This window comes from Carassius gibelio, chromosome A22 (genome assembly GCF_023724105.1).
Source record: "Carassius gibelio isolate Cgi1373 ecotype wild population from Czech Republic chromosome A22, carGib1.2-hapl.c, whole genome shotgun sequence".
NCBI classification, from domain to species: Eukaryota; Metazoa; Chordata; class Actinopteri; order Cypriniformes; family Cyprinidae; genus Carassius; species Carassius gibelio.
In genome coordinates this window covers 22,745,736-22,768,717 of record NC_068392.1, presented here as the reverse complement: position 1 = coordinate 22,768,717, position 22,982 = coordinate 22,745,736, and the positions used below count along the sequence as shown (strand labels likewise).

Below are 22,982 nucleotides of genomic sequence, written 5' to 3'. Positions count from 1 at the left end.
CAATAACAAGTAAGAGAAATCTAATTATTTATGATCTTTAATAGGAATAGTGTTCACAAAAGGATCTTTAATAGGAATAGTGTTCGGGGTTATTCCAAGTATGATCCTACTTTTCTGCTAGTAAGCAGTGTGTATCAGTGAGCACAAATATATTGACAGTACCGTGTCCTGCAGTGCTGCCGATGACGGTCACTGAGCCTGTAAAGATGTTTCCAGTGAGTACAGGAGCATTTACAGTTCCTCCTGTCTGAGCACTGACTCCAGTGTGAACACTGCTCTTCTGGACTGGAATACAAACAGAGATTCATTACATTTCCTAAATCAAAAGTCCCAGGTGAAAAAAAAAAGTATACTTGAATGCACAAAAAAAAAAAAACTTAAATACCAGCAAGTACATTTGTAGTTAACTCTGGGTTAATTTATTATTAATTTATTATTAATTTTCATTTATTTATTTACTTTTTTTTCTTGTGACAGAAGTTTTATTTTATTTTATTTTATTTTAAGTGAAATGTACCGGTTTAGACATGTCTGTTTCAAAAATTTGTTTTTGATTTATTGTTATTGGTTGAAAAAGTGACTTCAAGTAGGGCAACTGTGATTGGCCAGTGAGGATGTCAGTCAAAGGGGTGAGAGACGAGTTATGCGTAGGTGATGTTGTCGACATGATAACAGAAAATGCGTTACTTTATTTTGTGGGAAAGTGTTAACCAGCATATTATTCTATTGTGAAGTCGAAAGAAGTGAACGCAGCGCTATTCGAAAGAAATGCGTATTTTATGCTTGTTCGCCATTAAGAGAGAGAGCACACATACGTCTGCAAGATGTCTGTTAAAGATCTATTGATCTGGAAAGCATCTGCTATCTACAAACAGATGCTATCACGCAAACATCTGCTATCTACAGACGTCTTTCAGATGTCAGTTTTATATACATTCTAAATCATAAACATCTTAAAGACATCTAATAGACATCTATTTGACATCCAAAAGGAGAAGTCCAATAGACGTATTGCAGATGAGCAAACAGCATAAAAATGACATCTTGCAGATGTAAATGCACATATGAATAACATCTCCAGAACTGCTCTGAGAGTCACTTCATGAGCATTTGACTGTTTGATTTGAGTAAAACTAGCCTCATATCACATACACAGAACTGTGAAGGTATCCACAGCAACTCGTCAAAATAAAAGTCCGGTTTAATTTAATTTAAAGACAAGTATTTGCCAGAAATGTATAACTATTGTTCAGCAGAATGTACATACCCTACTACTGCTAAAAAGAAACAAACATAATTTTTTAAGGAATAATCACACAACATTTCTGTCATGTTTTGTTTTTTATAGTAAATCCCGTATATCAAAAAATACAGTTCGCTTAATTTTTTAATAATTAAAAGATAAATTAAATGAATAATTTATACCTTCATTTGATAACCAGAAAAATGTAAATACACAACAGAATTTCTGAGAGAGAAAAAAAAAACATTTCATAAGGCTTATTAAAAAATTAATAAATTAAGTTGTTTTATGCAATAAATAATTAGACATTCTAAAACACAGAATTAGGTAACAATTCCTAAGAAAAAATAAAACATTTCATAGGTCCCTAAACATGTAATTTTTGTTAAACTTGGAATAAATTGTTGTGAAAATGTATGTGTTATGATTTTAATTAATTAGACATGCTTTTTGATTAATACAATTAAATTTAACAATTAAAAAGAAGTTGAGATTAAAACACAAAAAAATGGAATCCAGAAAAATTTAAATGGAAAAAATGGAATTTGGGAAAAAATAAAACAGATTTCATAGGGCCCTACATATGTGTGTCGTTTATGTGCATGTATGTGCACTTAATATGTGTTTAGAACTTCACATGTTATTACTCAGCTAGCAACAGAGATACAGTAGTCAGCATTTGAAGTGGATCAAATTTGTCCTAAGACAAGAACAGGTATTGTTTTGGTTTGCGGACAACTTTGATGAATGGTTTTGATCCACTTCAAATGTTGACTGTATGTGTGTGTGTGTGTGTGTGTGTGTTTGTCTGTGTGTGAGAGAGAGATAGAGAGTGTGTGAGAGATGAGTGTAAGACTTCAGGGTAAGACTAAAAGCAGCCAAATGTATTAACAGGGTGGTCACCATTAACAAATGTGTGGCCACTCCTTTGGCCACCCCACTCAAAACGGCAGTTTTGTCAATTTTCTTCTTGACAAGAAATGCATTTATTTAGATGTGGATGCGGCGTATCTCTTTAGGCTATGACCACATCAAACGGGAGAATTTCAGACGCACTCTTGAACTTCACCTCAGCGCCAGGCACGAATCAGACGAACGCGGAAAAGCTACAGCAGCCAAAATGAGCTTCAGTAGAACAACTGTGAACTGCGGGTCTGATGAGATGTTGTTAGACTATTTGTCAGTAAAACACCCTTCCCTGTCCCATCAGCCGTTTTACTGTGCTCACACTCTTCAACAGTACGCAGATGTGGTGCACGCTCTGTATCACTTCAACATAAATAACCTGCACAAGAAACTTTGAGCATAGGCTACATACCTCGTTCTGTCGTTATGAACCACGTGGCCCAGTGGTTAGAGAGTATGACTCCTAATCCTAGGGTTGTAGGGTTGTGGGGTTGTGGGTTTGTGTGGGTGTGTGTGTGGGAGTGGGTGTGTGTGTGTGTGTGTGTGTGTGTGTGCATACACTTTGGATGGGTTAAATGCAGAGCACGAATTCTGAGTATGGGTCACCATACTTGGCCACATGTCACTTCACTTTAATGCGTGTAGTAAAATATATTCTGCAATTTGAGATTACCATATGTGACCCGTCACGGAAACCTGTGACACAAGTCGGCAGCACAACTTTCGAGCAAAATGAGAAAGAAGTGTTTTTTGTCAAAATTGGTGACTTTCGTTTTTTTGCAGAATCTGTTAGTTGAGATCACAAAGATGCCTCTCCGTGTTTGAGATAGCAGTATTGGTATATTTTAAAGTGTACATTTTGAGGTTGAAATCAGGTTGTTTGTCAGAGATTCTAGCACGCAGTAGGGGTGTGTCATTGTCTGTGTGTATTTCCATACTGGATAAGCCGGCTTTTGTTTCTTTTGTTATTGCCCCCGCCCTCCGAGGGAAGCGTGGCTACTTAGCATGCAGTGCTCTGGCCGGCTCTAGCTGATATCAAAATTCAATGAAGATGGACGGTGCAAAGATGATCGCAGACGAGCTGAACCGTGGCCATTACACCGAAATTGCTTTGAAGTACTTCTTCGACAATCCGAATGCTTATGAACAAGCGCTCACTGAAAGCGGCATAATAAGACTGTATAATATCCCTAATCTACAACTGAGCGAAGATGAAGACGAGGAAGAATGTATTGGACTGGCGTCAGATGAGTTGGACCATAAGATATCAGAGGCTATATCGATAGCAACATTTGATGGGGATAAAGACAGAGAAATGGGGAAAATCTGTAACATTTAGAGGCAAACATACACACAGTGCAAACTTCGCAGATGGTTACATCCACAAAGAAGACCTCGACAAAGAGAAAGTGTGCCCGAACAACTTATTTCATTGGAGGCATCGAGATCTGCAATAATACAATATCTACTTTTTGTTTACATAAACATTAAAATAATAACATTAAAAATGATGGCCACATTTTAAAGATTAAATATTTTTTTTATAAAGAGATAAAACTCACATATTTCAGCCTCTAAATCCTTTTTATAAAAGTCAAAAAATATAAATTACTGACATTTACAATGCACATTATCCTTTATTATTAATAGTATGCTGTCCGATTTTTCCCGTTGTGTCTGTCGTTGCTATGCATGCCTCATCCAGGAGTATGCAATGCTGGAGAGCAAGCATTTGGGAGTTTCTAGAAGCTGAATAAACAGTAAAGCTATGGTGCGCCCCTTTATTAAAATACCTGGAGGTGAGGAATAATACAAAAATTGTCATATTCACCCAGTATAACTTGATCTAATTTACAAATATCTTAATTACAGTTAAGTAGAAATGAATTGTACTCAGTTGTGTTTTAGACACTAAAACAGTCCAGTACATTAAAATCTTAGACATTTTTGATATATATTAATAATGAAGATTTCTGTACCACCCCAGACTGGTTGCTGGCCCCTCCCTGGACATCATGGCTCCGCCACTGTGTATTAAACATCATAAACACCTCTTTTTAGGCAAGAACCAGACATGGGTGTCATGTAGGGTAAATTATTTTTGTATTTTTTTAATGGGACATAATTTATGTTTAATGATATTAAAATTTAATAGTAAGGTCAGAAATTTATAATTATATAATGTTTCCTTTCGATGATTATTCAAACAGCTAATAAATTATATATAGAGAGTGACATTATCAATAACATCGATCTATCGTGAGTTTAAGCACTCTCAAGATTCAAGTTATTCTTATAGTTATTGTTTCGGCTGATTTTCTCAAAAAACAAATTACAATTATTGTTATAATTACTAAAGCTGTATAAACTGTGAAATCAATCTCACTTCAATCTCACAATCAATCACTTTGTACATACATCTGCTCTTTGTTGTTTATGATGAGGGAATTCAGTCAGCGAACACGCACACGCTCAACAAAACTGACGAGTTTCAGCAAGGACTCATCTGAATGCTTCTGTTTTGCCATTGCATTCCTAAACTCAACAGAATTGTGTGTGATTGATTAAAATGCGCAAAACTGTAAAAACGCCTAAAATAAAATTTGTCGCAACATGAGCAGATCCTAATTTAATGCCGCATTCAACAGTCTATTCACATTAATTTTGTTAGCAACAGATTAGATTATATTTGTTTGTGCAGAGGCATTTTTGGCCCAAGTCCCCATACGTGATCAGGGGAAGGCTAAGCCTTACACACGCTTCGCCTATGACTGAGATGTCTTCTAGAGATTATAAATGTAGCACTCTTTGCTCACATCCTGCCAAACCATGCACGAGCAGCCACTTGCTTTAGTTAGCGATCAGGGGTGGAATTTGGTCGTTTACTCTTGTAAAAAAATGTAATTTCTAGCCTTTTTCATCGCTGCACAAGTTAGCATTTCTGATGTACATTTTCGATTTTTTTAATAAAAACGCCCCAGATCTCAAGAAATTCTCATACCAAGCTTTACTATCGTAATCGCGGGTTTATTATTCGGATATTTTGTGTGTACAGAGGTGTTTCAGTGTTGTTTTGGCCAGATAACTACCAGGAAGTGTGCAGGAAGCATGTGACACGATGGGGCGGTGTCCAGATATGACACTCTAAGATTGACACTGGGAAGGCCCAATCAGAGTCTGAGTGACACACAGCACGAGCTGACAACATAGCAAACACATACACAGATCGCTGGGAGAGGCTGTTTATCATCAGATCGCGGAAATCCGTGGAAAATGAATAGAAATGACGATTCTGTCTGAAGAAATAAGAAGTAAACATCAGTAAATATATCCATATATCTCCGCAGATATGCATCTTTTGTCTATAAATCCTTATTGACGCTGTTCAGTGAGTCTATGTGAACACAAATAAACCGCTGCTGACGTGACTGAATATGAGTGAGTGGTGAATTTCTATTCAAAATGTGGCATAATACGGATTTATTATTTTGCACTCCTGACATAAATCACTAAATATCTGTCACTGCAAAAATGTTTTATCAAAATATTGGTCAAATATCGAAGCTAGAGTCTTTAAACTTTCAATTGATGCACAGTTTGTCCAGATGAAGTAAGACAGTGATGTTTAATGTGCTGTGAAAGTGAAACAATAATAAACTGGGGCCGTCGGCGATGTTTGCACATAAAGGGGTTAACCTGGCATACAGATAACATACTAATATGCTTTTAATATCCAAATCCGTTAAAGGATTTTTAGGCTGCATTAATTAGGTAAACTGGAACCGGAAACACTTCACATAACACCGTACTTTCTACATCATAAGAAGAATGGCATCTACGCTAATATTTGTCTGTTTCTGTCTTATTCCGAGGTCACCGTAGCCACCAGATCCAGTCTGTATCCAGATCAGAGGGTCACTGCAGTCACCCGGATCCAGTACGTATCCAGACCAGATGGTGGATCAGCACCTAGAAAGGACCTCTACTGCCCTGAAAGACAGCAGAGACCAGGACAACTAGAGCCCCAGATACAGATCCCCTGTAAAGACCTTGTCTCAGAGGACCACCAGGACAAGACCACAGGAAACAGATGATTCTTCTGCACAATCTGACTTTGCTGCAGCCTGGAATTTAACTACTGGTTTCGTCTGGTCAGAGGAGAACTGACCCCCAACTGAGCCTGGTTTCTCCCAAGGTTTTTTTTCTCCATTCTGTCACCGATGGAGTTTCGGTTCCTTGCCGCTGTCGCCTCTGGCTTGCTTAGTTGGGGTCACTTCATCTACAGCGATATCGTTGACTTGATTGCAAATAAATACACAGACACTATTTAAACTGAACAGAGATGACATAGCTGAATTCAATGATGAAATCGAGCGCAGCGTCAGTTCAGTCAGGCCACGGAGGCAAGGCTGTGAACAGCTGATGCGGTCAGCTGTCAAATCGCTCCAATCACCACATCTCTCCTATTAGACACGGGACATATATATACGTGCCACTACTGCTCGGTAAGTTTGCTCAACAACTCGCAAGGCTCAAACTGCTCACGAGAGCCTTTGCTCGCTCAGGAACTATCAGACGGCGAATCTATCTCCACATGAAGCGTCAAATCAGGTTTGGCAGGATTCCCACAGAGTATCTCACCAGATTTCAGTCGCAAACTTAAGCGAATTCGCCGTGTTGTTTGTCAAGCAACAGACTGAATTGATACAAGTAAGCTTGATATAGACTTATCGCACGCGATTCATCATCAGTGTGTACTAATACGACCGAATCACAACCTACACGAGATCTACTCCTCGCTGGAAGAAGCATATTCAACAAACCAAAGCATCCACGAACAACTGACCATTTCAACTTTAATTAATCTTTGGACGTCTTCACGAAGCTAAGCAAAGTTTTCTTATTTACAAACTAGTGCTATTTGGCGAACATGCTTCAGACATGGTTATTGAAAAGCTGTTGTTCAGTTTCGTTGTGAGGCATGCTATCACCACACCGGTAACACAGTTAAATATACCCACGAGCCTCGTTAATCTGTGGTCAATGCTGTCGATATTAACGGCTGCTGCTTCAGGGATGCTTCATCAAACTTCTCTGACAACTACAACACACTGGGTTTAATCCGCGATTTGCTGTTGCTCAACACAACGAAGTGCTCTATACTACATGTACAGATAGTAATTCTGCTCATATAAATGCTAAAACGTATCCGACAGGGTTTATGCTGTTGCCTAAATTAAAGTCTGATATAAAAAAAAATAAAATAAAAAAAGGGCTTCCTGCTTTACAGGTGCACGCTGATTTTCAGCTGTTTAAAGAGCACCCTTCACTAGTCCTATTTTCCGACTGCGGGCGATCCCGCCCCACTCCACACACTAAGAAGATATTTGTTTAAAGCTATCAAGATATGGGACTGCTTGCTCGTGAGGTTTTTATATTGTCCAAAATCACGTGCTAGTCCCGCCGTGCATCGGAGGGATTAATGCTTTTGCCGGCTCAACTGCGAGCCTCCGCTGACTGAGCGCGCACCTGATCAAACGCTTGGCTAACTCTTTGGCTCATACGCATCACATTCGCCGTCGTACAGGGTCATAGTACGGGTGTCGAATCCTCGAAAATGCTGAAAATTAATGCAGTGTTTTCAGGGTTAATTGTATAAGCGCTTGGATTCAATAATTGCCTGGAAATGCGCATATTTTAGTTAATATTTGCTCTTATGGGTAACCATGGTTCATTTTATAAGCAGCTCCGCTCGAGTCTGCACCTGTGGCTGTGGAGTGCTCTATTACGCAAAAAAAAAAAAAAAATATTCCCTGCTCAGTTAAACTACATTCTAAGGCCGGGTTCACACCGCAAGTTTCAGCAGAGCAGAAGCAGCGCGTTAGCAGCAAGTAGACAGAGCAGAAGCAGCGCGCGCCTATTTTGCTTTCACACCGGCAGCGGAGGCAGCGCGCAACTGAACAGCAGATTTTGGTCAGAGTGCTCTATAATGGGTACGTTCGCATTGCTTTATTTCCCATTTAAAATACATTTAAATAAAAAGACTAGGCAAGAAGCTTTTTTAATTAATAATTTAATTGTTACCTACTTTTGTTGGATCTTTGTTTTGCTGTCTTTGTTTTCCGTGCAGTAGTTGTTGAAAGAAGAAAGGCCATCGCGCTATATTTGTTATTAAGGAGACTAAAAAGACCCAGACTTTGGGTTCATCCCATTAACCGACGTAGGAGAGAACATGGTGCATATTACCATCTTGTCACTGGGTTTGTTTGCAATCAAATTTACCAAAAAACACCCTGAAAACCAATTTAATAAACGGTTTTAAATTATGTGTATTGTAAATGGTTCACAGCCTTGACTTCCTGCTCATCTTGAAATCAGAATTTAGTTGTTTATTATATATGCATGTATCACCTGCTTTTGTTATTTGTGTGCTTATGTGTAATTTAGAAATTGTAAATAAATGGTTCCAATTGAATCAATTTTGAATCAAATATTGAGTTTTTTGCTCGTGTGCCAGCGAAAGCTTCAAAAACACTATAAAATTAATTACCATCTGCAATAAGATGCAATAATCCCATGCTTTTTCCTTCTCCTGCAAGTCTTTATAAAGTACATTGTGTGGATCATAAAGAACTTGATATTTCTCAACTTCCACAATGAGACGAGTGTCGTCCATTATTGTCTTTCCAGGTGCACTCTGAAGACCACCGCCTGAGACACCACGTGCTGTTGTTTATGATTGTCAGCACGAAAGAATAGGACAACTACTAATAATAAATAAATCTCCAAGGCTAAGCTAGCAATATAAATTATTTAAAGTTGTTTTTGTATTTCGGCAAAAAAGTCTATTTTTGGATAGAACTGTAAGTACTTTAACAGATTTTGTAAAAATATATATATATATATATATATATATAAAAAATAAAATTATAATATAAAATAGAAAAATAGGTGGTTTTAAATATCATACATTTTTTATGTAATTTGCTAAGAACACAGTAGATATCATTAATGCAAATTTTGGGCAAATTTTCGTTTAAGTACATGTGTATTTTGGCCATGATCATGATCATTTTGGCCATGGTCACTTTATCTTCTATACATATTTTTTTATATTAATTTCCTTTTCGTAACATACTCTAGTTCTTGTTAAAACACCCTAGATGTGCTTTTGTGTGCAGTTAGAGCACTTTTTGTGTGAAATCATATTTATTTTGTCCATCAAATGTGTACTTTCACTTTAACTGAGCGTCAGCAGCGCTGCAAAAATAGACCCAGCGCCGAAACGATCGCGGCACTGCTGCTTCTGCTCTGCTTCTGCAACGCTCTGCCGCGCAGCTTCTGCGTGCGGTGTGAACGCTCTCATCTGTTAACATAGGCACCGAAAAAAATACGCGCTGCTTCTGCTCTGCTGCAGCTTGCGGTGTGAACCCGGCCTAAGACTGCAATGCATACAATCATATGCAGGGTTCCCCAGCATCAGGGAGGTATTATTGCCATTTAATAATCACACACGGTGTTGAATGCTACAGTCGTGTCAGATCATGTCACTGGACTGGACTCTCTCGAACATCGTCATCACAACAGCGGAATAATGTAAACAAGAATTAATTTGTGGCTAGTCCGCGAAATGCAGTGGAATCGTCAGTCATCAATTAGGGAAATGTGCAAGTCTGTAAATTAAATCCCGAATGGATTAACCATCTGTCATGCTACAAATCACATATCGAAGGACGTATGAACATGATGTGTCATTCTCCCACAAACATTAATCGTTATTGGGACAAGATCTAAGGGCATCATTATTGGAAGGACATCTATACAAACCGCGACAATGACCATCCTCCGAAACTGTCACGGATACGAACCCCGTGAGTCCCTCCAGTGGCCAGCAGAGGGCACCATCACCCGAATACTGACACTTACAGGCATCCAAACACTCACGTACACTGATACTGACTACATTACCCAATAGCCCAGTACCTTGGACTGATCACCGGCCAGGTGTTCCTATCAGAGACTGCCATATAAGCCAGACCTTTGCATCACCTCATTGCGAGGTCTTGTTACTGCCACGGCTAACTTTTCTGATCGTTTTACCCTGTCTTGTTTTCCCAGTTGCCAACCTTTGTTGTTTATCGATCTATGAACCTTTGCTGCCTACCTTTGAACCCTGATTGTTATACGGACTGTGATACTTGCTTGTTACCCTGACCCACTGCTTGGTATTGACTACGATTCTGATATTCCTGTTACACTGTGTTTGCTGATCCTGACCCTTCGCCTGTACTACTACGAGTATTCTAATAAAAGCTTGCAAATGGATCCCAAGTCGAGTCATTCACCGTTACAGAAGACCTCGCCAGGACAAGATCCAGCAGCATATGAACATCTCTGCACCAACCTGGCAGCTCAGGCAAGTCAGATCGCTGCTAATCAGCAACAGTTAAATCGTCTTACCGCCGTCACGGAGGAATTGGTGAAAGCTATTTAGAATCTCCAAAGTCCTGTTGTCACAACACCCGCGCCACCAGCGGCCGCCATTACACATGCGGTTCCCACGCCCTCTCAGATTAACCCACGACTGGCGTTTCCTGAGAAATTCGACGGTGACCCTAATAAATGTAAAGGCTTCTTACTTCAATGTTCGCTGTTTGTGGAACAACAACCCATGCTCTATTCCACTGACAACGGTAAGATTGCCTTTGCTTGCTCTTTGTTAACCGGAAGGGCTCTTGACTGGATTACCGCTGTATGGCGCACGGATGGGTCATCTTTCTCCTCCTTCAACGATTTCCTCACACGCTTCCGTGAGGTTTTCGATCATCCCAAGGAGGGAAAGAGCGCTGGTGAACGCTTGCTAGAGCTCTCTCAAGGGAAATCTTCAGCTGCTGAATATGCTATGAACTTCTGCACACTGGCAGCACAAACGACCTGGGTGAGTGACACCTTAAAAGTTCTGTTTCGGAAAGGTTTAAGTCATGAATTACAAGCTGAACTGGCATGTCGAGTTGAAGGGAAAAGTTTGAACGATTTCATCGAACTGACAATAGCAATTGACAATCTGCAACGTTCACGTAATCCCCGTTCTCGTGTCAGCACTGCCATTAAAGCAGCTCAGTCTGTTGAAGACCCTGAACCTATGCAAGTTAATTCCTATCATCTCTCATCTGAAGAAAAGAATCGTCGCTTGGCAAATCGTCTATGTCTGTATTGTGGATCCCCAGGTCATCAACGAGCCAGCTGTCCTTCACGTCCCTCATCTGTCTCGTCCAAATTGGTGAGTGAATCCTTACACTCTCTCCATCCTGTAAACTGTGTGATTGTACCCCTGAAACTAACCATTAACAATGTTCAAGTGACCACATTTGCTTTACTGGATTCTGGAGCGGCTGGGAACTTCATGTCAGCTGAGTTTGCAAGAACAAACAAAGTATCATTAATACCCTGTGCTAACTCTCTGTCTGTAGCTACCATAGATGGTCGTCCCCTGGGAACTGGTATCATCACTCATCTTACTCAAAGTCTATCCATGACAACCGGTTTACTGCAACAGGAGGTCATTCAGTTCTACGTTCTGCCCACGTCTAATACACCCATAATTCTGGGACTACCATGGCTGAGACTGCACGACTGCACGATCCACTAGTATCAGCCAAACAAAATGTCTATCTACCATTTCTCCTCTCCCAGTGCACTCGTTGGTGATTAATGAGGAGTCATCCGAGGTTCCCAATCTACCAGCGGAATATCACGATCTCAAGGCAGCATTCAGCAAAACCCAAGCAAACACATTACCACCTCATCGACCCCATGACTGTGCTGTTGATCTCCTACCAGGTCACAATCCACCCAAAGGTCGTGTGTTTCCACTGTCACTCCCAGAATCCGAAGCCATGACTAAATACATCAAGAAAGAGTTGGAAAAAGGCTTCATACATCCTTCCACTTCCCCTGCATCCGCTGGTTTCTTCTTCGTCAAGAAGAAAGATGGCAGTCTGAGAACCTGCATTGATTACCGTGGTCTCAACGAGATCACGGTGAAGTACCGTTATCCCCTTCCCCTGGTTCCAGCTGCATTAGAACAACTTTGCACTGCCCAATACTACACCAAACTTGACTTACGCTGTGCTTACAACCTGATTCGCATCAGAGAGGGTGACGAATGGAAGATGGCCTTTTCTACAACCAACGGGCACTATGAATACTGGGTTATGCCGTTTGGACTGGTCAATAGTCCGTCCATCTTCCAGGCTTTCATTAATGATGTCTTCAGGGACATGCTGAACAAGTTTGTTGTGGTCTACATTGACGATATCCTTATCTACTCCAATACCCTACAGGATCATATTCAACACGTCAGAACTGTGCTACAGCGCCTCATCGAACATCAACTGTACGCCAAAGCCGAGAAGTGTGAGTTTCACACTACATCCACTACCTTCCTGGGTTATGTCATCAGTCCGGGGGGAGTTGCCATGGATGACAGTAAGGTCTCTGCTGTACTCAAGTGGCCAGAGCCTCAGACTCTCAAGGAGCTACAACGGTTCCTGGGGTTTGCCAATTTCTACAGACGCTTCATCAGAAATTTCAGTACAGTCGTCAGTCCTCTCACTTCTATGATCAAAAAAGGTACACATCGTCTCACCTGGTCCGAGGCCCCCCGTCAAGCCTTTAAGGAATTAAAGGAACGCTTTGTCACCGCTCCTATCCTGCATCACCCTGACCCTTCTCTCCCCTTCTTAGTCGAAGTTGACGCATCCAATACTGGCATTGGGGCCGTTCTCTCACAGCGCCCAGGCCCTCAGGAGAAACTTCATCCCTGTGCTTTCTACTCCCGCAAGCTCAACCCGGCGGAGAGGAATTATGATGTGTGAGACAGAGAACTGTTAGCCATGAAAGCAGCGTTTGAAGAGTGGAGACATTGGCTCGAAGGGGCTATTCATCCTTTCACCGTCTTTACGGATCATAAAAATCTGGAATACCTACGCTCTGCCAAAAGACTCAACCCACGCCAAGCCAGATGGTCCTTGTTCTTCTCCCGGTTTCAGTTCAATGTCACATATCGCCCAGGTTCCAAGAATACTAAAGCTGATGCTTTGTCACGTATCCATGATGATGACCCCTCCATCTCAACCCCCGAACGCATCTTGCCCTTCCATGTGGTGGTTGCTCCCATCCAGTGGGATATAATGACTCTAATAGAACAACACAATTCACAAGAAGCACCACCAGCCGCCTGTCCACCGGATAAAACCTACTTACCTGCCCCCTACCGTGATCAAGTCCTGGATCATATCCACTGTCTTCCTGCCTCTGGTCACCCCGGCATCACAGCCACACTCCATCTCCTCAAGAACCGCTTCTGGTGGGAAACAATCAACCCCGACACTATTAAATTCATTCAGAACTGTCAGACGTGTAACATGCACAAAACCCCTCGTCAACTACCAGCTGGACTCCTTCAACCTCTTCCTATCCCTCAACGACCCTGGTCACACCTTGCCATAGACTTCATCACAGACTTACCCCTATCCCAGGGTAACACGGTCATACTCACAATCATCGATCGATTCTCCAAAGCATGTCGCCTCATTCCTCTACCCAAACTCCCCACTGCTCTTCAGACCGCCGAACTCCTGTGTAATTGGGTGTTTAGGTTTTACGGCATACCTGACGACATCGTTTCGGATAGAGGCCCTCAATTCACCTCTCGTTTATGGAAGGATTTCTTTCAAGCTCTAGGGGTCAACGTAAGTCTCAAGTCTGGTTATCACCCCTAGGCCAACGGTCAAGTGGAACGCCTCAACCAGGAGCTCACTCGGTTCCTCCGCTCCTACTGCAGCTCCCATCAAGAGGACTGGTCTCGTTTTCTCCTATGGGCCGAATATGCACAGAACTCCCTGATCAAGCCTTCCACTGGGATCACCCCCTTCAAATGCATTCTAGGGTAGCAACCACCCATGTTTCCCTGGTCAGGTGAACCCACCAATGTTCCCGCTGTAACTGATTGGCTTCAACGAAGCGAGGACACATGGAATCAAGCCCACGTACACCTACAACAAGCTGTACGGCGCCTGAAGGAACAGGCCGACCGTCGTCGACGCCCTGGACACACTTTCCAACCTGGTCAATGGGTCTGGCTGTCCACCAGAGACCTTCGGATGAAATTGCCATGCCGAAAGTTAAGTCCAAGGTACGTGGGTCCATTCAAAATCACACAACAAATCACACCTGTTTCATTCCGCCTTGCTTTGCCTAACACATATCGTATTTCTCCCACTTTCCACATGTCATTGCTCAAGCCCGCTGCTGCCCCTGAGGAGGAGGGCGAGGGGAGGTCCCGTGAGCAGACTCCCCAACCGGTTCAGGTGGAGAGCGAGGAGACCTATCAGGTGCGAGAGCTGCTTGATTCGAGACGTCGGGGACGAGTCCTCCAATACTTGGTTGACTGGGAGGGGTACGGTCCAGAGGAACGTTCCTGGGTCAATGCCGAGGACATTCTTGACCCCAACTTAACCACAGATTTTCATAGAGAACATCCAGAGAAAACGGCCCCTCGACCTCGAGGTAGACCCCGACGTCGTCCTCCACCTCACGCCAGGAGGCGTTCGCAGGGAGGGGGCTCTGTCACGGATACGAACCCCGTGAGTCCCTCCAGTGGCCAGCAGAGGGCACCATCACCCAAATACTGACACTTACAGGCATCCAAACACTCACGTACACTGATACTGACTACATTACCCAATAGCCCCGTACCTTGGACTGATCACCGGCCAGGTGTTCCCTATCAGAGACTGCCATATAAGCCAGACCTTTGCATTACCTCATTGCGAGGTCTTGTTACTGCCACGGCTAACTTTTCTGAGCGTTTTACCCTGTCTTGTTTTCCCAGTTGCCAACCTTTGTTGTTTATCGATCTATGAACCTTTGCTGCCTACCTTTGAACCCTGATTGTTATACGGACTGTGATACTTGCTTGTTACCCCGACCTACTGCTTGGTATTGACTACGATTCTGATATTCCTGTTACACTGTGTTTGCTGATCCTGACCCTTCGCCTGTACTACTACGAGTGTTCTAATAAAAGCTTGCAAATGGATCCCAAGTCGAGTCATTCACCGTTACAGAAACCATCGGGAATCATTAGGGAGAATTACTGGCTGCATCCGATCTTGAGCAGCTGACTCGATGAGCATCAGGTGTGTTCGACTCACTAGCACCATGCAAACCAATCGCAAATCTGACGAAGCAGTGCATACCGGTTGAATTGTCCGACTAAGACTGCGCCGAAGCACATGACCTGTGCCATCAAGTATCACGAGAGTGTTCGAGAGCAGCCGGCTGATTCAGCCTGCACTTCTCCAGAGTGACAGCTGGAGCGCCGATGACAATACAGCTGTTCACGATTGGCCAGACTCCCCACATGACTACGTTCACGTATGTTTCGGGGTTACTCAACATTTCAGTCCAAAAAAAATGGCCACAATTCTGCGATTTGAAGGTAAGAGCGTTCATGTAGTCAGCTGTTGTATTGAGTCACGTCATCCCCCCCAAAAAAATAAAAAAATAATAAAATAAAAATAAAAAAAATAATATCAAGTGACCTTATTCTTGGAATATATGATATATGGCACCGTATTAAGTAGTGTTGAGTATTTGTGCTCACAAAATATTCTGACAATCTGCATTTTATAATTCATAGTGATAAGTATGTGATTATAGACATGTCTGTTTCTCCTTATGAACCATTTTTGGACAGGCTTCTGAAGCAGAGTTATGTTTTTAGCTGATCTACAGATAAATATAAGAGCGTTGGTTATAACCAGTGGATATTTTGTACTACGTACATTTACTAATAATAAAATACGACACTGACCGCAAGGGAAAAAGGAGAATGAGGAGAATGAGGAGGAGGAGGAGGATGAGAAGAATGAGGAGGAGGATGAGAAGAATGAGGAGGAGGATGAGAAGGAGATGAAGAATGAAGAGGGGGATGAGGAGGAGAAAATGAAGAATGAGGAGGATAATAAGGATAAGTAAGAGGATGAGGAGATGGAAAATGAGGAGGATAATAAGGATGAGGAGGAGGACAAGAAGAAGGAAATGGGGAAGCAGAAGAATGAGGAGAAGAAGGAGATGGAGGATGAAAAGAATGAGGAGGCGAATTAGAAGGAATGGAGAATGAGAAGAACGAGGAAGGAACTGCTGCTTAGAGAAAACCATCACTGCTATATAAAAAAAAAAAGGGGGCTGCTGTGTTGTTAATGGAGATGGAGAAGGCAAAGTTGAATGAGAAGGAGATTATAAAATATATAAATTATAAAGGAAAAGGGGCTGCTGTTTTCTCCTGCTGGGAGATTACCCCTTGCCGCGATACCTGAGGGGGCCGCTGTTATCCCTCAAGCGAGGGACGAACTCCCCCTCAGAAGAAAGGGACCTGCTGTTCTCTTCAGCTGGAGAGAACACCCTTTGCTGCTATGGCTGCAGGGGACTGCTGTTCATCCTACAGCAGAGAATGAACACCCCTGCTACTTAAATGGAGATGGAGAAGTTGAATGTGGAGGAGAAAAAAAATTAAAAAAATAATAATAATTCTTATAAATTCAAAGGGGCTGCTGTTTTCTCTCCCGGGAGATTACCCCTTGCCGCGATACCTGAGGGGGCCGCTGTTATCCCTCAAGCGAGGGACGAACTCCCCCTCAGAAGAAAGGGACCTGCTGTTCTCTCCAGCTGGAGAGAACACCCTTTACTGCTATGGCTGCAGGGGACTGCTGTTCATCCTACAGCAGAGAATGAACACCCCTGCTACTTGAAATAAGAGGGGACTTGCTATTCTCTCCCTCGCTTTAGACATGAGAACACACCTCTCCTACCATAGGCTGCTTAAGGACATCTCTATAACATTATCTTTCTCTTTTGCAGGAAGGAAACAAGGAAACGCTACTCTCCTACCACTCATACCAAGCTCAGGGACATGCTGCTCGTTTACGGTTCTCCCGCTGGAGAAAATACCCTCGCTGCTATTACCAGCTACCTTAATTATAGAGAGGCCCGCTATTTTCTGCCTCATCAGAAGGGAGATACCCCTTCGCTAGCCAGTAGATTACATTAAGGATATCTCAATAACACTGTCTTTCTCTTTGCAGGACTGGAACAAGGTTGGTTTTGGGGGTTCTTCTTCAGGCAGTAATACTCTCATTATGTTTTGGGGGTTAATGTTAAAGCTCTTGTATGTTCAATTATTCTGGGAGCAAGAACCCCCATAAGGAACCATACCGCCAAAGATAAATTGTGTTCAATAAACTCAAGTAAACTTGCCAAAGTGGTTCCTGTCTGAAATAGAGCGCAGCGTCAGTTCAGTCTTAATTATTATGTATTTCTAAATTCATGGTTCCGGGGGGTTAATGTAAAAGCTCTTGTATGTTCAATTATTCTGGGAGCAAGAACCCCCGTAAGGAACCATACCGCCAAAGATAAATTGTGTTCAATAAACTCAAGTAAACTTGCCAAAGTGGCTCCTGTCTGAACTGCCTTTAACTATCATTTTGCATTATTGAGACACTGTTTTCCAAATGAATGTTGTTCAGTGCTTTGACGCAATGTATTTTGTTTAAAGCACTATATAAATAAAGGTGATTGATTGATTGATTTTGAAATTGTCAGATTTTACTTTAACAAGGGCCTGTTACATTAAGTATTTCGTATGTGTTTTTGTCTTGTATTTGTGCATCTATGACTGATCTGTGTTTATCTTGCTGCAAAATCAATTGGCCTATGGGGACAAATAAAGTATAAAGTTTAAGTCTAAAGTCTAAGGGCAGTTCTTTCAGGTTAAGGGGTCCCTGTAATGCAAATTACTTGTTACAATTCACTATTGCTGCGTTTCCACCGCAGGAAATTTACCTAGGAACTAGGGACTTTGGCCTGGTGCTCGGTGTGTTTCCACCGCAGGAACCAGCAACTAAATAAAGTTCAGGGTAAAAAATGCCCCTCAGAAAGTCCCTGCTGGCGAGGTGGTACTTTTTCAAAGTTTCGGAACTTTCGGGGCGGGTCTTGCCGCTAAATATCCTGATTGGTTGAGTTCACGCAGCATTGTTATTTCAACTACCATTTACTCTGATCATTTTCAAAATATTACTGTTATTGTGCCATGAAATTTAATTTTAAATGTATTTCAGGCGAGAATGTAGTTGTTTAAAACTCAAATCTGTGGTTTGTTTATAAAGACAGAGCCTATTTAAAAATGTGTTTCTCTGATCTCAGAGACTGTCAGCTCCACACGATCAGCAGGAGCTCAGTGCTTGTGTATCCGCTGACAGAAGCCTCTCCTCGGCTAGACCTTCTGATATGTGCTGTATCACACTGGCATAAAGTTTGCTTGACATTGGACGTTCGAGAGTCTCAAATTTAGGGACCGTCTCTAAAGTTAAATGCGATATTGGTATACACTTTTCTAACGTCAGTAGCATTTGAGGGGAATGACTTACAGTCATAAAAACAACTGTAATTGTCCATCTAGGTGTCCGCTATAATGCACAATTGAATCTTATGTAAATTATGCTACTTTTTCCACATGGGCTCAAAGGCAAATTTGAAGCTCAATAGCATTTGAGGAGAAAGACTTGCAGTCTTAAAACAATTGTAATGTGTTCATTCAGGTGTCAGCTACAATGCACACCTTATACATTTTTAATATATATTAAAATAAATTATAAATCATTTAGGTAAAAATGAGGCCCGTGTATCACTTTTTCTATTCGTTTTTTTTTTCAGGTTCCCTTTGGAAAATTACCCATGGTTTTAACTAGGGCTGTCGCGATATACCGGTATTGATGATAACCTTGATATTCAAATACACAATTATCGTTATTGTGTTAATTTAGTGTATGAGGATATACCGGTATTAGTGATAACCGCAATATTTAAAATGAACAGTTCTCTTATGATGACACCACATGTAAATACTTGGTAACAGTACCTGGTTGAGTGGCCAGGTGGCAGTATCGTGCCTTAACTCTGACACCTGTCACACAAGAAGACAATGCAGCACTCGCAGCTACTCTGAGGAGAGCTGTGTTCATCAGAGTAAGTTGTTATTATTTTACTAGTCATAGACTGGGAAATATTATATAACCTATTAACAGCGGTTTTCTGTGTTCATATACTTAAGTAAAGGGTGATTATTTTTATAAGTACCGCGTTTTCTTTACTCGTCTTATTTTTGTATTTGCAATCAATACAGCCTGTGCGTAGTAACACTTAATTTCTTTATTTGTACAAATCTATGAACAGTTACACGATTAAAACGGATCTGTAAACTCTGTAAAATGTTAAGTTGGTCACAGTACCATGCACTAAATACCTCATCTGTGGTCATTCTTCAATAAGGTTAATTAGTTAACATTAGTTAATTACATTAGTTAACATATATAACATAAATAATAATGAACAATATTTCCACAGCATTTATTAATTTTAGTTCATGTTAATTTCAGCATTTACTAATGCATTGTTGAAATCACAAGTTGTGTTTGAAAACATTAATGTACTATGAACATGAACATTAAATAACTAGATTTTTATTAACATTAACAAAGATTAATACATTGTGTAATAAATGTATTGTTTATTGTTCATTCATGTTTGTTAATACATGAATGTTAACAAATGGCATCTTATTTGTAAAGTGTTACCATTAATATTTATTCATCATACTGTTGAACTTGACAGTATTTTCTCTCTTGTTATTTCATAAGAGCTTCAAAGAAGACGGAGAAAGCAAGAGTCTTGTGCCCTGCGTTTATCAGTATCAATATTATGCTTGTTGGGTGAAAAAGAAAAACTCAATAAACAAAGTAAAAAATAATTTGACTGATATCTTCTCCACCCCAAGGTTTCTATAGATATCACAATATATCAACATCGTGAATTCTTATGGCCACAATAACCGTGATATGAAAAATCGAATATCGTGACAGCCCTAGTTTTAAATATCAATAACACCACAAATCATTGTTCTTGTAGCCATGGTAACTGCAAATTAACCATGGTTTTGTTACTTCAAATAATAATTTACAAAGTATTAATATACTGTAATATTTTGTTGTTGTTGTTGCTATAAAAACAGACCTAAGCCATCAATAGCCTTTAAAATGACTTGCATTATAAAAAAACAATGAGGCAATAAAGATTGGTTAATAATAGCATCGTTAAAATACATAATTTAGGCAAATACAAAATAAACAATTTATGTACATTATTACAAATGCCTGCAAAGGGAGCCAAATGGCATGTAATTGTTGCTGTTACTCTTACAGGATGATCAAATCCTTGTTTAGGTTACAGACCAAACATTTATTTCAAATATTCACTTCTTTCATTTTTTGGCCACCTTGTTGCTATAGATGACACAGCCTCTATAATTTCTTCAACAAAAGACGTTAATATCACAACCCTTACAAAATTGATTACCGAGAGCTGAACAACATGACTATTAAGAATACCTATCCTTTATCACTCATGTCTTCAGCTTTCGAGAGGTTGCAGGGAGCATCCATATTCACAAAATTGGATTTACGCAATGCTTATCATTTGGTCCGCATCAGGAAGGGGGGTGAATGGAAAACCGCCTTTAATACCCCTAGAGGGCACTTTGAGCACTTGGTGATGCCGTTCGGGCTCTCCAACTCGCCCGGGGTTTTCCAAGCCAAGCACTCGTGAATGACGTGTTGAGAGATATTGTAGATCAGTTTATATATGTTTACCTGAATGACATACTGATTTTTTCTTCATCTCTCCAGGAACACGTTCAACATGTCAGACGAGTGCTCCAGAGGTTACTGGAGAATGGGCTTTTTGTCAAGGCGGAGAAATGCGTATTCCATGAACAGTCTGTTCCCTTCCTAGGGTATATCGTCTCGTCCGAGGGAATATGTATGGACCCTGACAAGGTTAAGGCTGTGATAGATTGGCCATCTCCAGATTCCCGTAAAGCTTTACAGTGGTTTCTGGGGTTCGCCAATTTCTATCGACGTTTCATACGTAATTTCAGCCAACTAGCCTCACCTCTGACAGCCTTGACCTCTCCCAGTACTCCGTTCAGGTGGTCGGACGCAGCTGAGGCTGCGTTCACTAACATCAAGAACCACTTCTTTTCGGCTCCCATCCTTGTGGCCCCTGATCCCACACAGCAGTTCGTGGTGGAGGTCGATGCATCAGAGGTGGGGGCAGGAGCAGTGTTGTCCCAACGTGCTGCTTCGGACGATAAGGTACATCCTTGAGCGTTTTTCTCACATCGACTATCTCCTGCCAAACATAATTATGACATTGGCAATAGAGAGTTGTTGGCAGTCAAATTAGCATTAGAGGAATGGCGTCACTGGTTGGTGGGTTCAGGGGTTCCCTCTATTGCTCGGTCCGATCATAAGAACTTAGAATACATTAGAACTGCCAAAAGACTCAATTCCAGGCAGGCTCGGTGGGCCATTTTGAATTTACCCTATCGTACCGCCCGGGTTCCAAAAATGTCAAACCCGAATCTTTATCACGTCTTTTTGATCCCTACGCCCGTCCGGTGACTCCCGAGTGTATTTTGCCTGAGAAATTAGTGGTCTCAGCACTCGTATGGGAGGTCGAGTCAAAGGTCAAGACGGCCTTAGAAGGGGTCAAAGCCTGCCGTCTACGTCGTGGGTCAAAAAGTGTGGCTTTCTACCAGTAACATTCCTCTGCGATCCGTATCTAATAAGATAGCTCCCAAATTTATGGGCCCGTTCACTATCACCAAAATCATTAGTCCGGTGACAGTCCGCCTCAAACTACCTCCCGCGTACAAGAGGATACACCCCGCCTTTCATGTGTCCAAAATTAAACCCGTGTTTTATGCACGTATTAATCTGCCTACTCCGGTTCCCCCGCCGCCGCGTCTTGTAGATGGGGAACCGACATATTCGATTAATCGTATTCTGGACTCGAGACGGAGGGGACGAGGATTCCAGTATCTGGTGGACTGGTAAGGTTATGGTTCGGAGGAGAGGAGTTGGGTACCTGCTAGGGACATATTGGATCACTCCCTTATTGATGACTACAATCAGCAGGTAGGCCCTTCTGGGAACTCCAGGAGGAGTTCTTAGAGGGGGGGGGGGGGGGTACTGTCACTGTTGGTAAACCGTGATCTCGGGGTGTTTGCACATTGTTTTGAAATCTGTGTGTTTCGCGTCTGCACCGATTAGCTTGTGGGCGTCTCCGTTAATTGTCATCAGCAAGAGCTGCCACTCAATACTCATCCACTATATATTGGCTTGTCTCACGTCTTGTGTTTGTGAGATCGTTGTTACTTGTTTGATGTGGTTACCCTGTTCGTCTGGCTTTAGTGTTGTACGCGTTTGGATGTCTGTGTTTTCCCTTAAACCTCATCCACTCTCTGCACGTTCACTCAGCAACGGACGCTTACCATTGGCTCTATTCCCCGCAGTTCCTGTGCCATCCTCTCCTGCTGCCTACACGCCGTCATCATCCGGATTACTCACCTTCTCTCCGCCATTATCAGGATTCCTCACCTCCTCACCACCACCACGGAGTGTCGTCTGCTCAGCATCTTTGTTTGTTTGTGTATTTGTAGTCATCTCATCACATTAAAATTGTTAACTCGCATCTGCTTCCAGACTTTCCTTAATCCACCGTCACAGGTACTGCATATCAAGAACTGTTTATCTGATCATTTAGCTGCGCACAAATTAATCATATTTGGAACAGTTCTTTTGTTAAACACTACCAGTCAAAATGCTTTTTAAAGAAATCTCTTCTGCTCACCAAGCCTGCATTTATTTGTTCC

General features: G+C 41.7%; 1 protein-coding gene across 1 annotated transcript in view; it reads right to left on the bottom strand.

Moving 5' to 3' along the window:
* The window catches only part of LOC127943010 (NLR family CARD domain-containing protein 3-like), a 29,294-nt gene that overhangs the window by 5,609 nt on the left and 703 nt on the right, over positions 1-22,982 (bottom strand). The window contains exon 2 of the mRNA XM_052539097.1: positions 163-285. Coding sequence (XP_052395057.1) covers positions 163-285 — 123 coding nt within the window. The remainder of the gene's footprint in view (positions 1-162; positions 286-22,982) is intronic.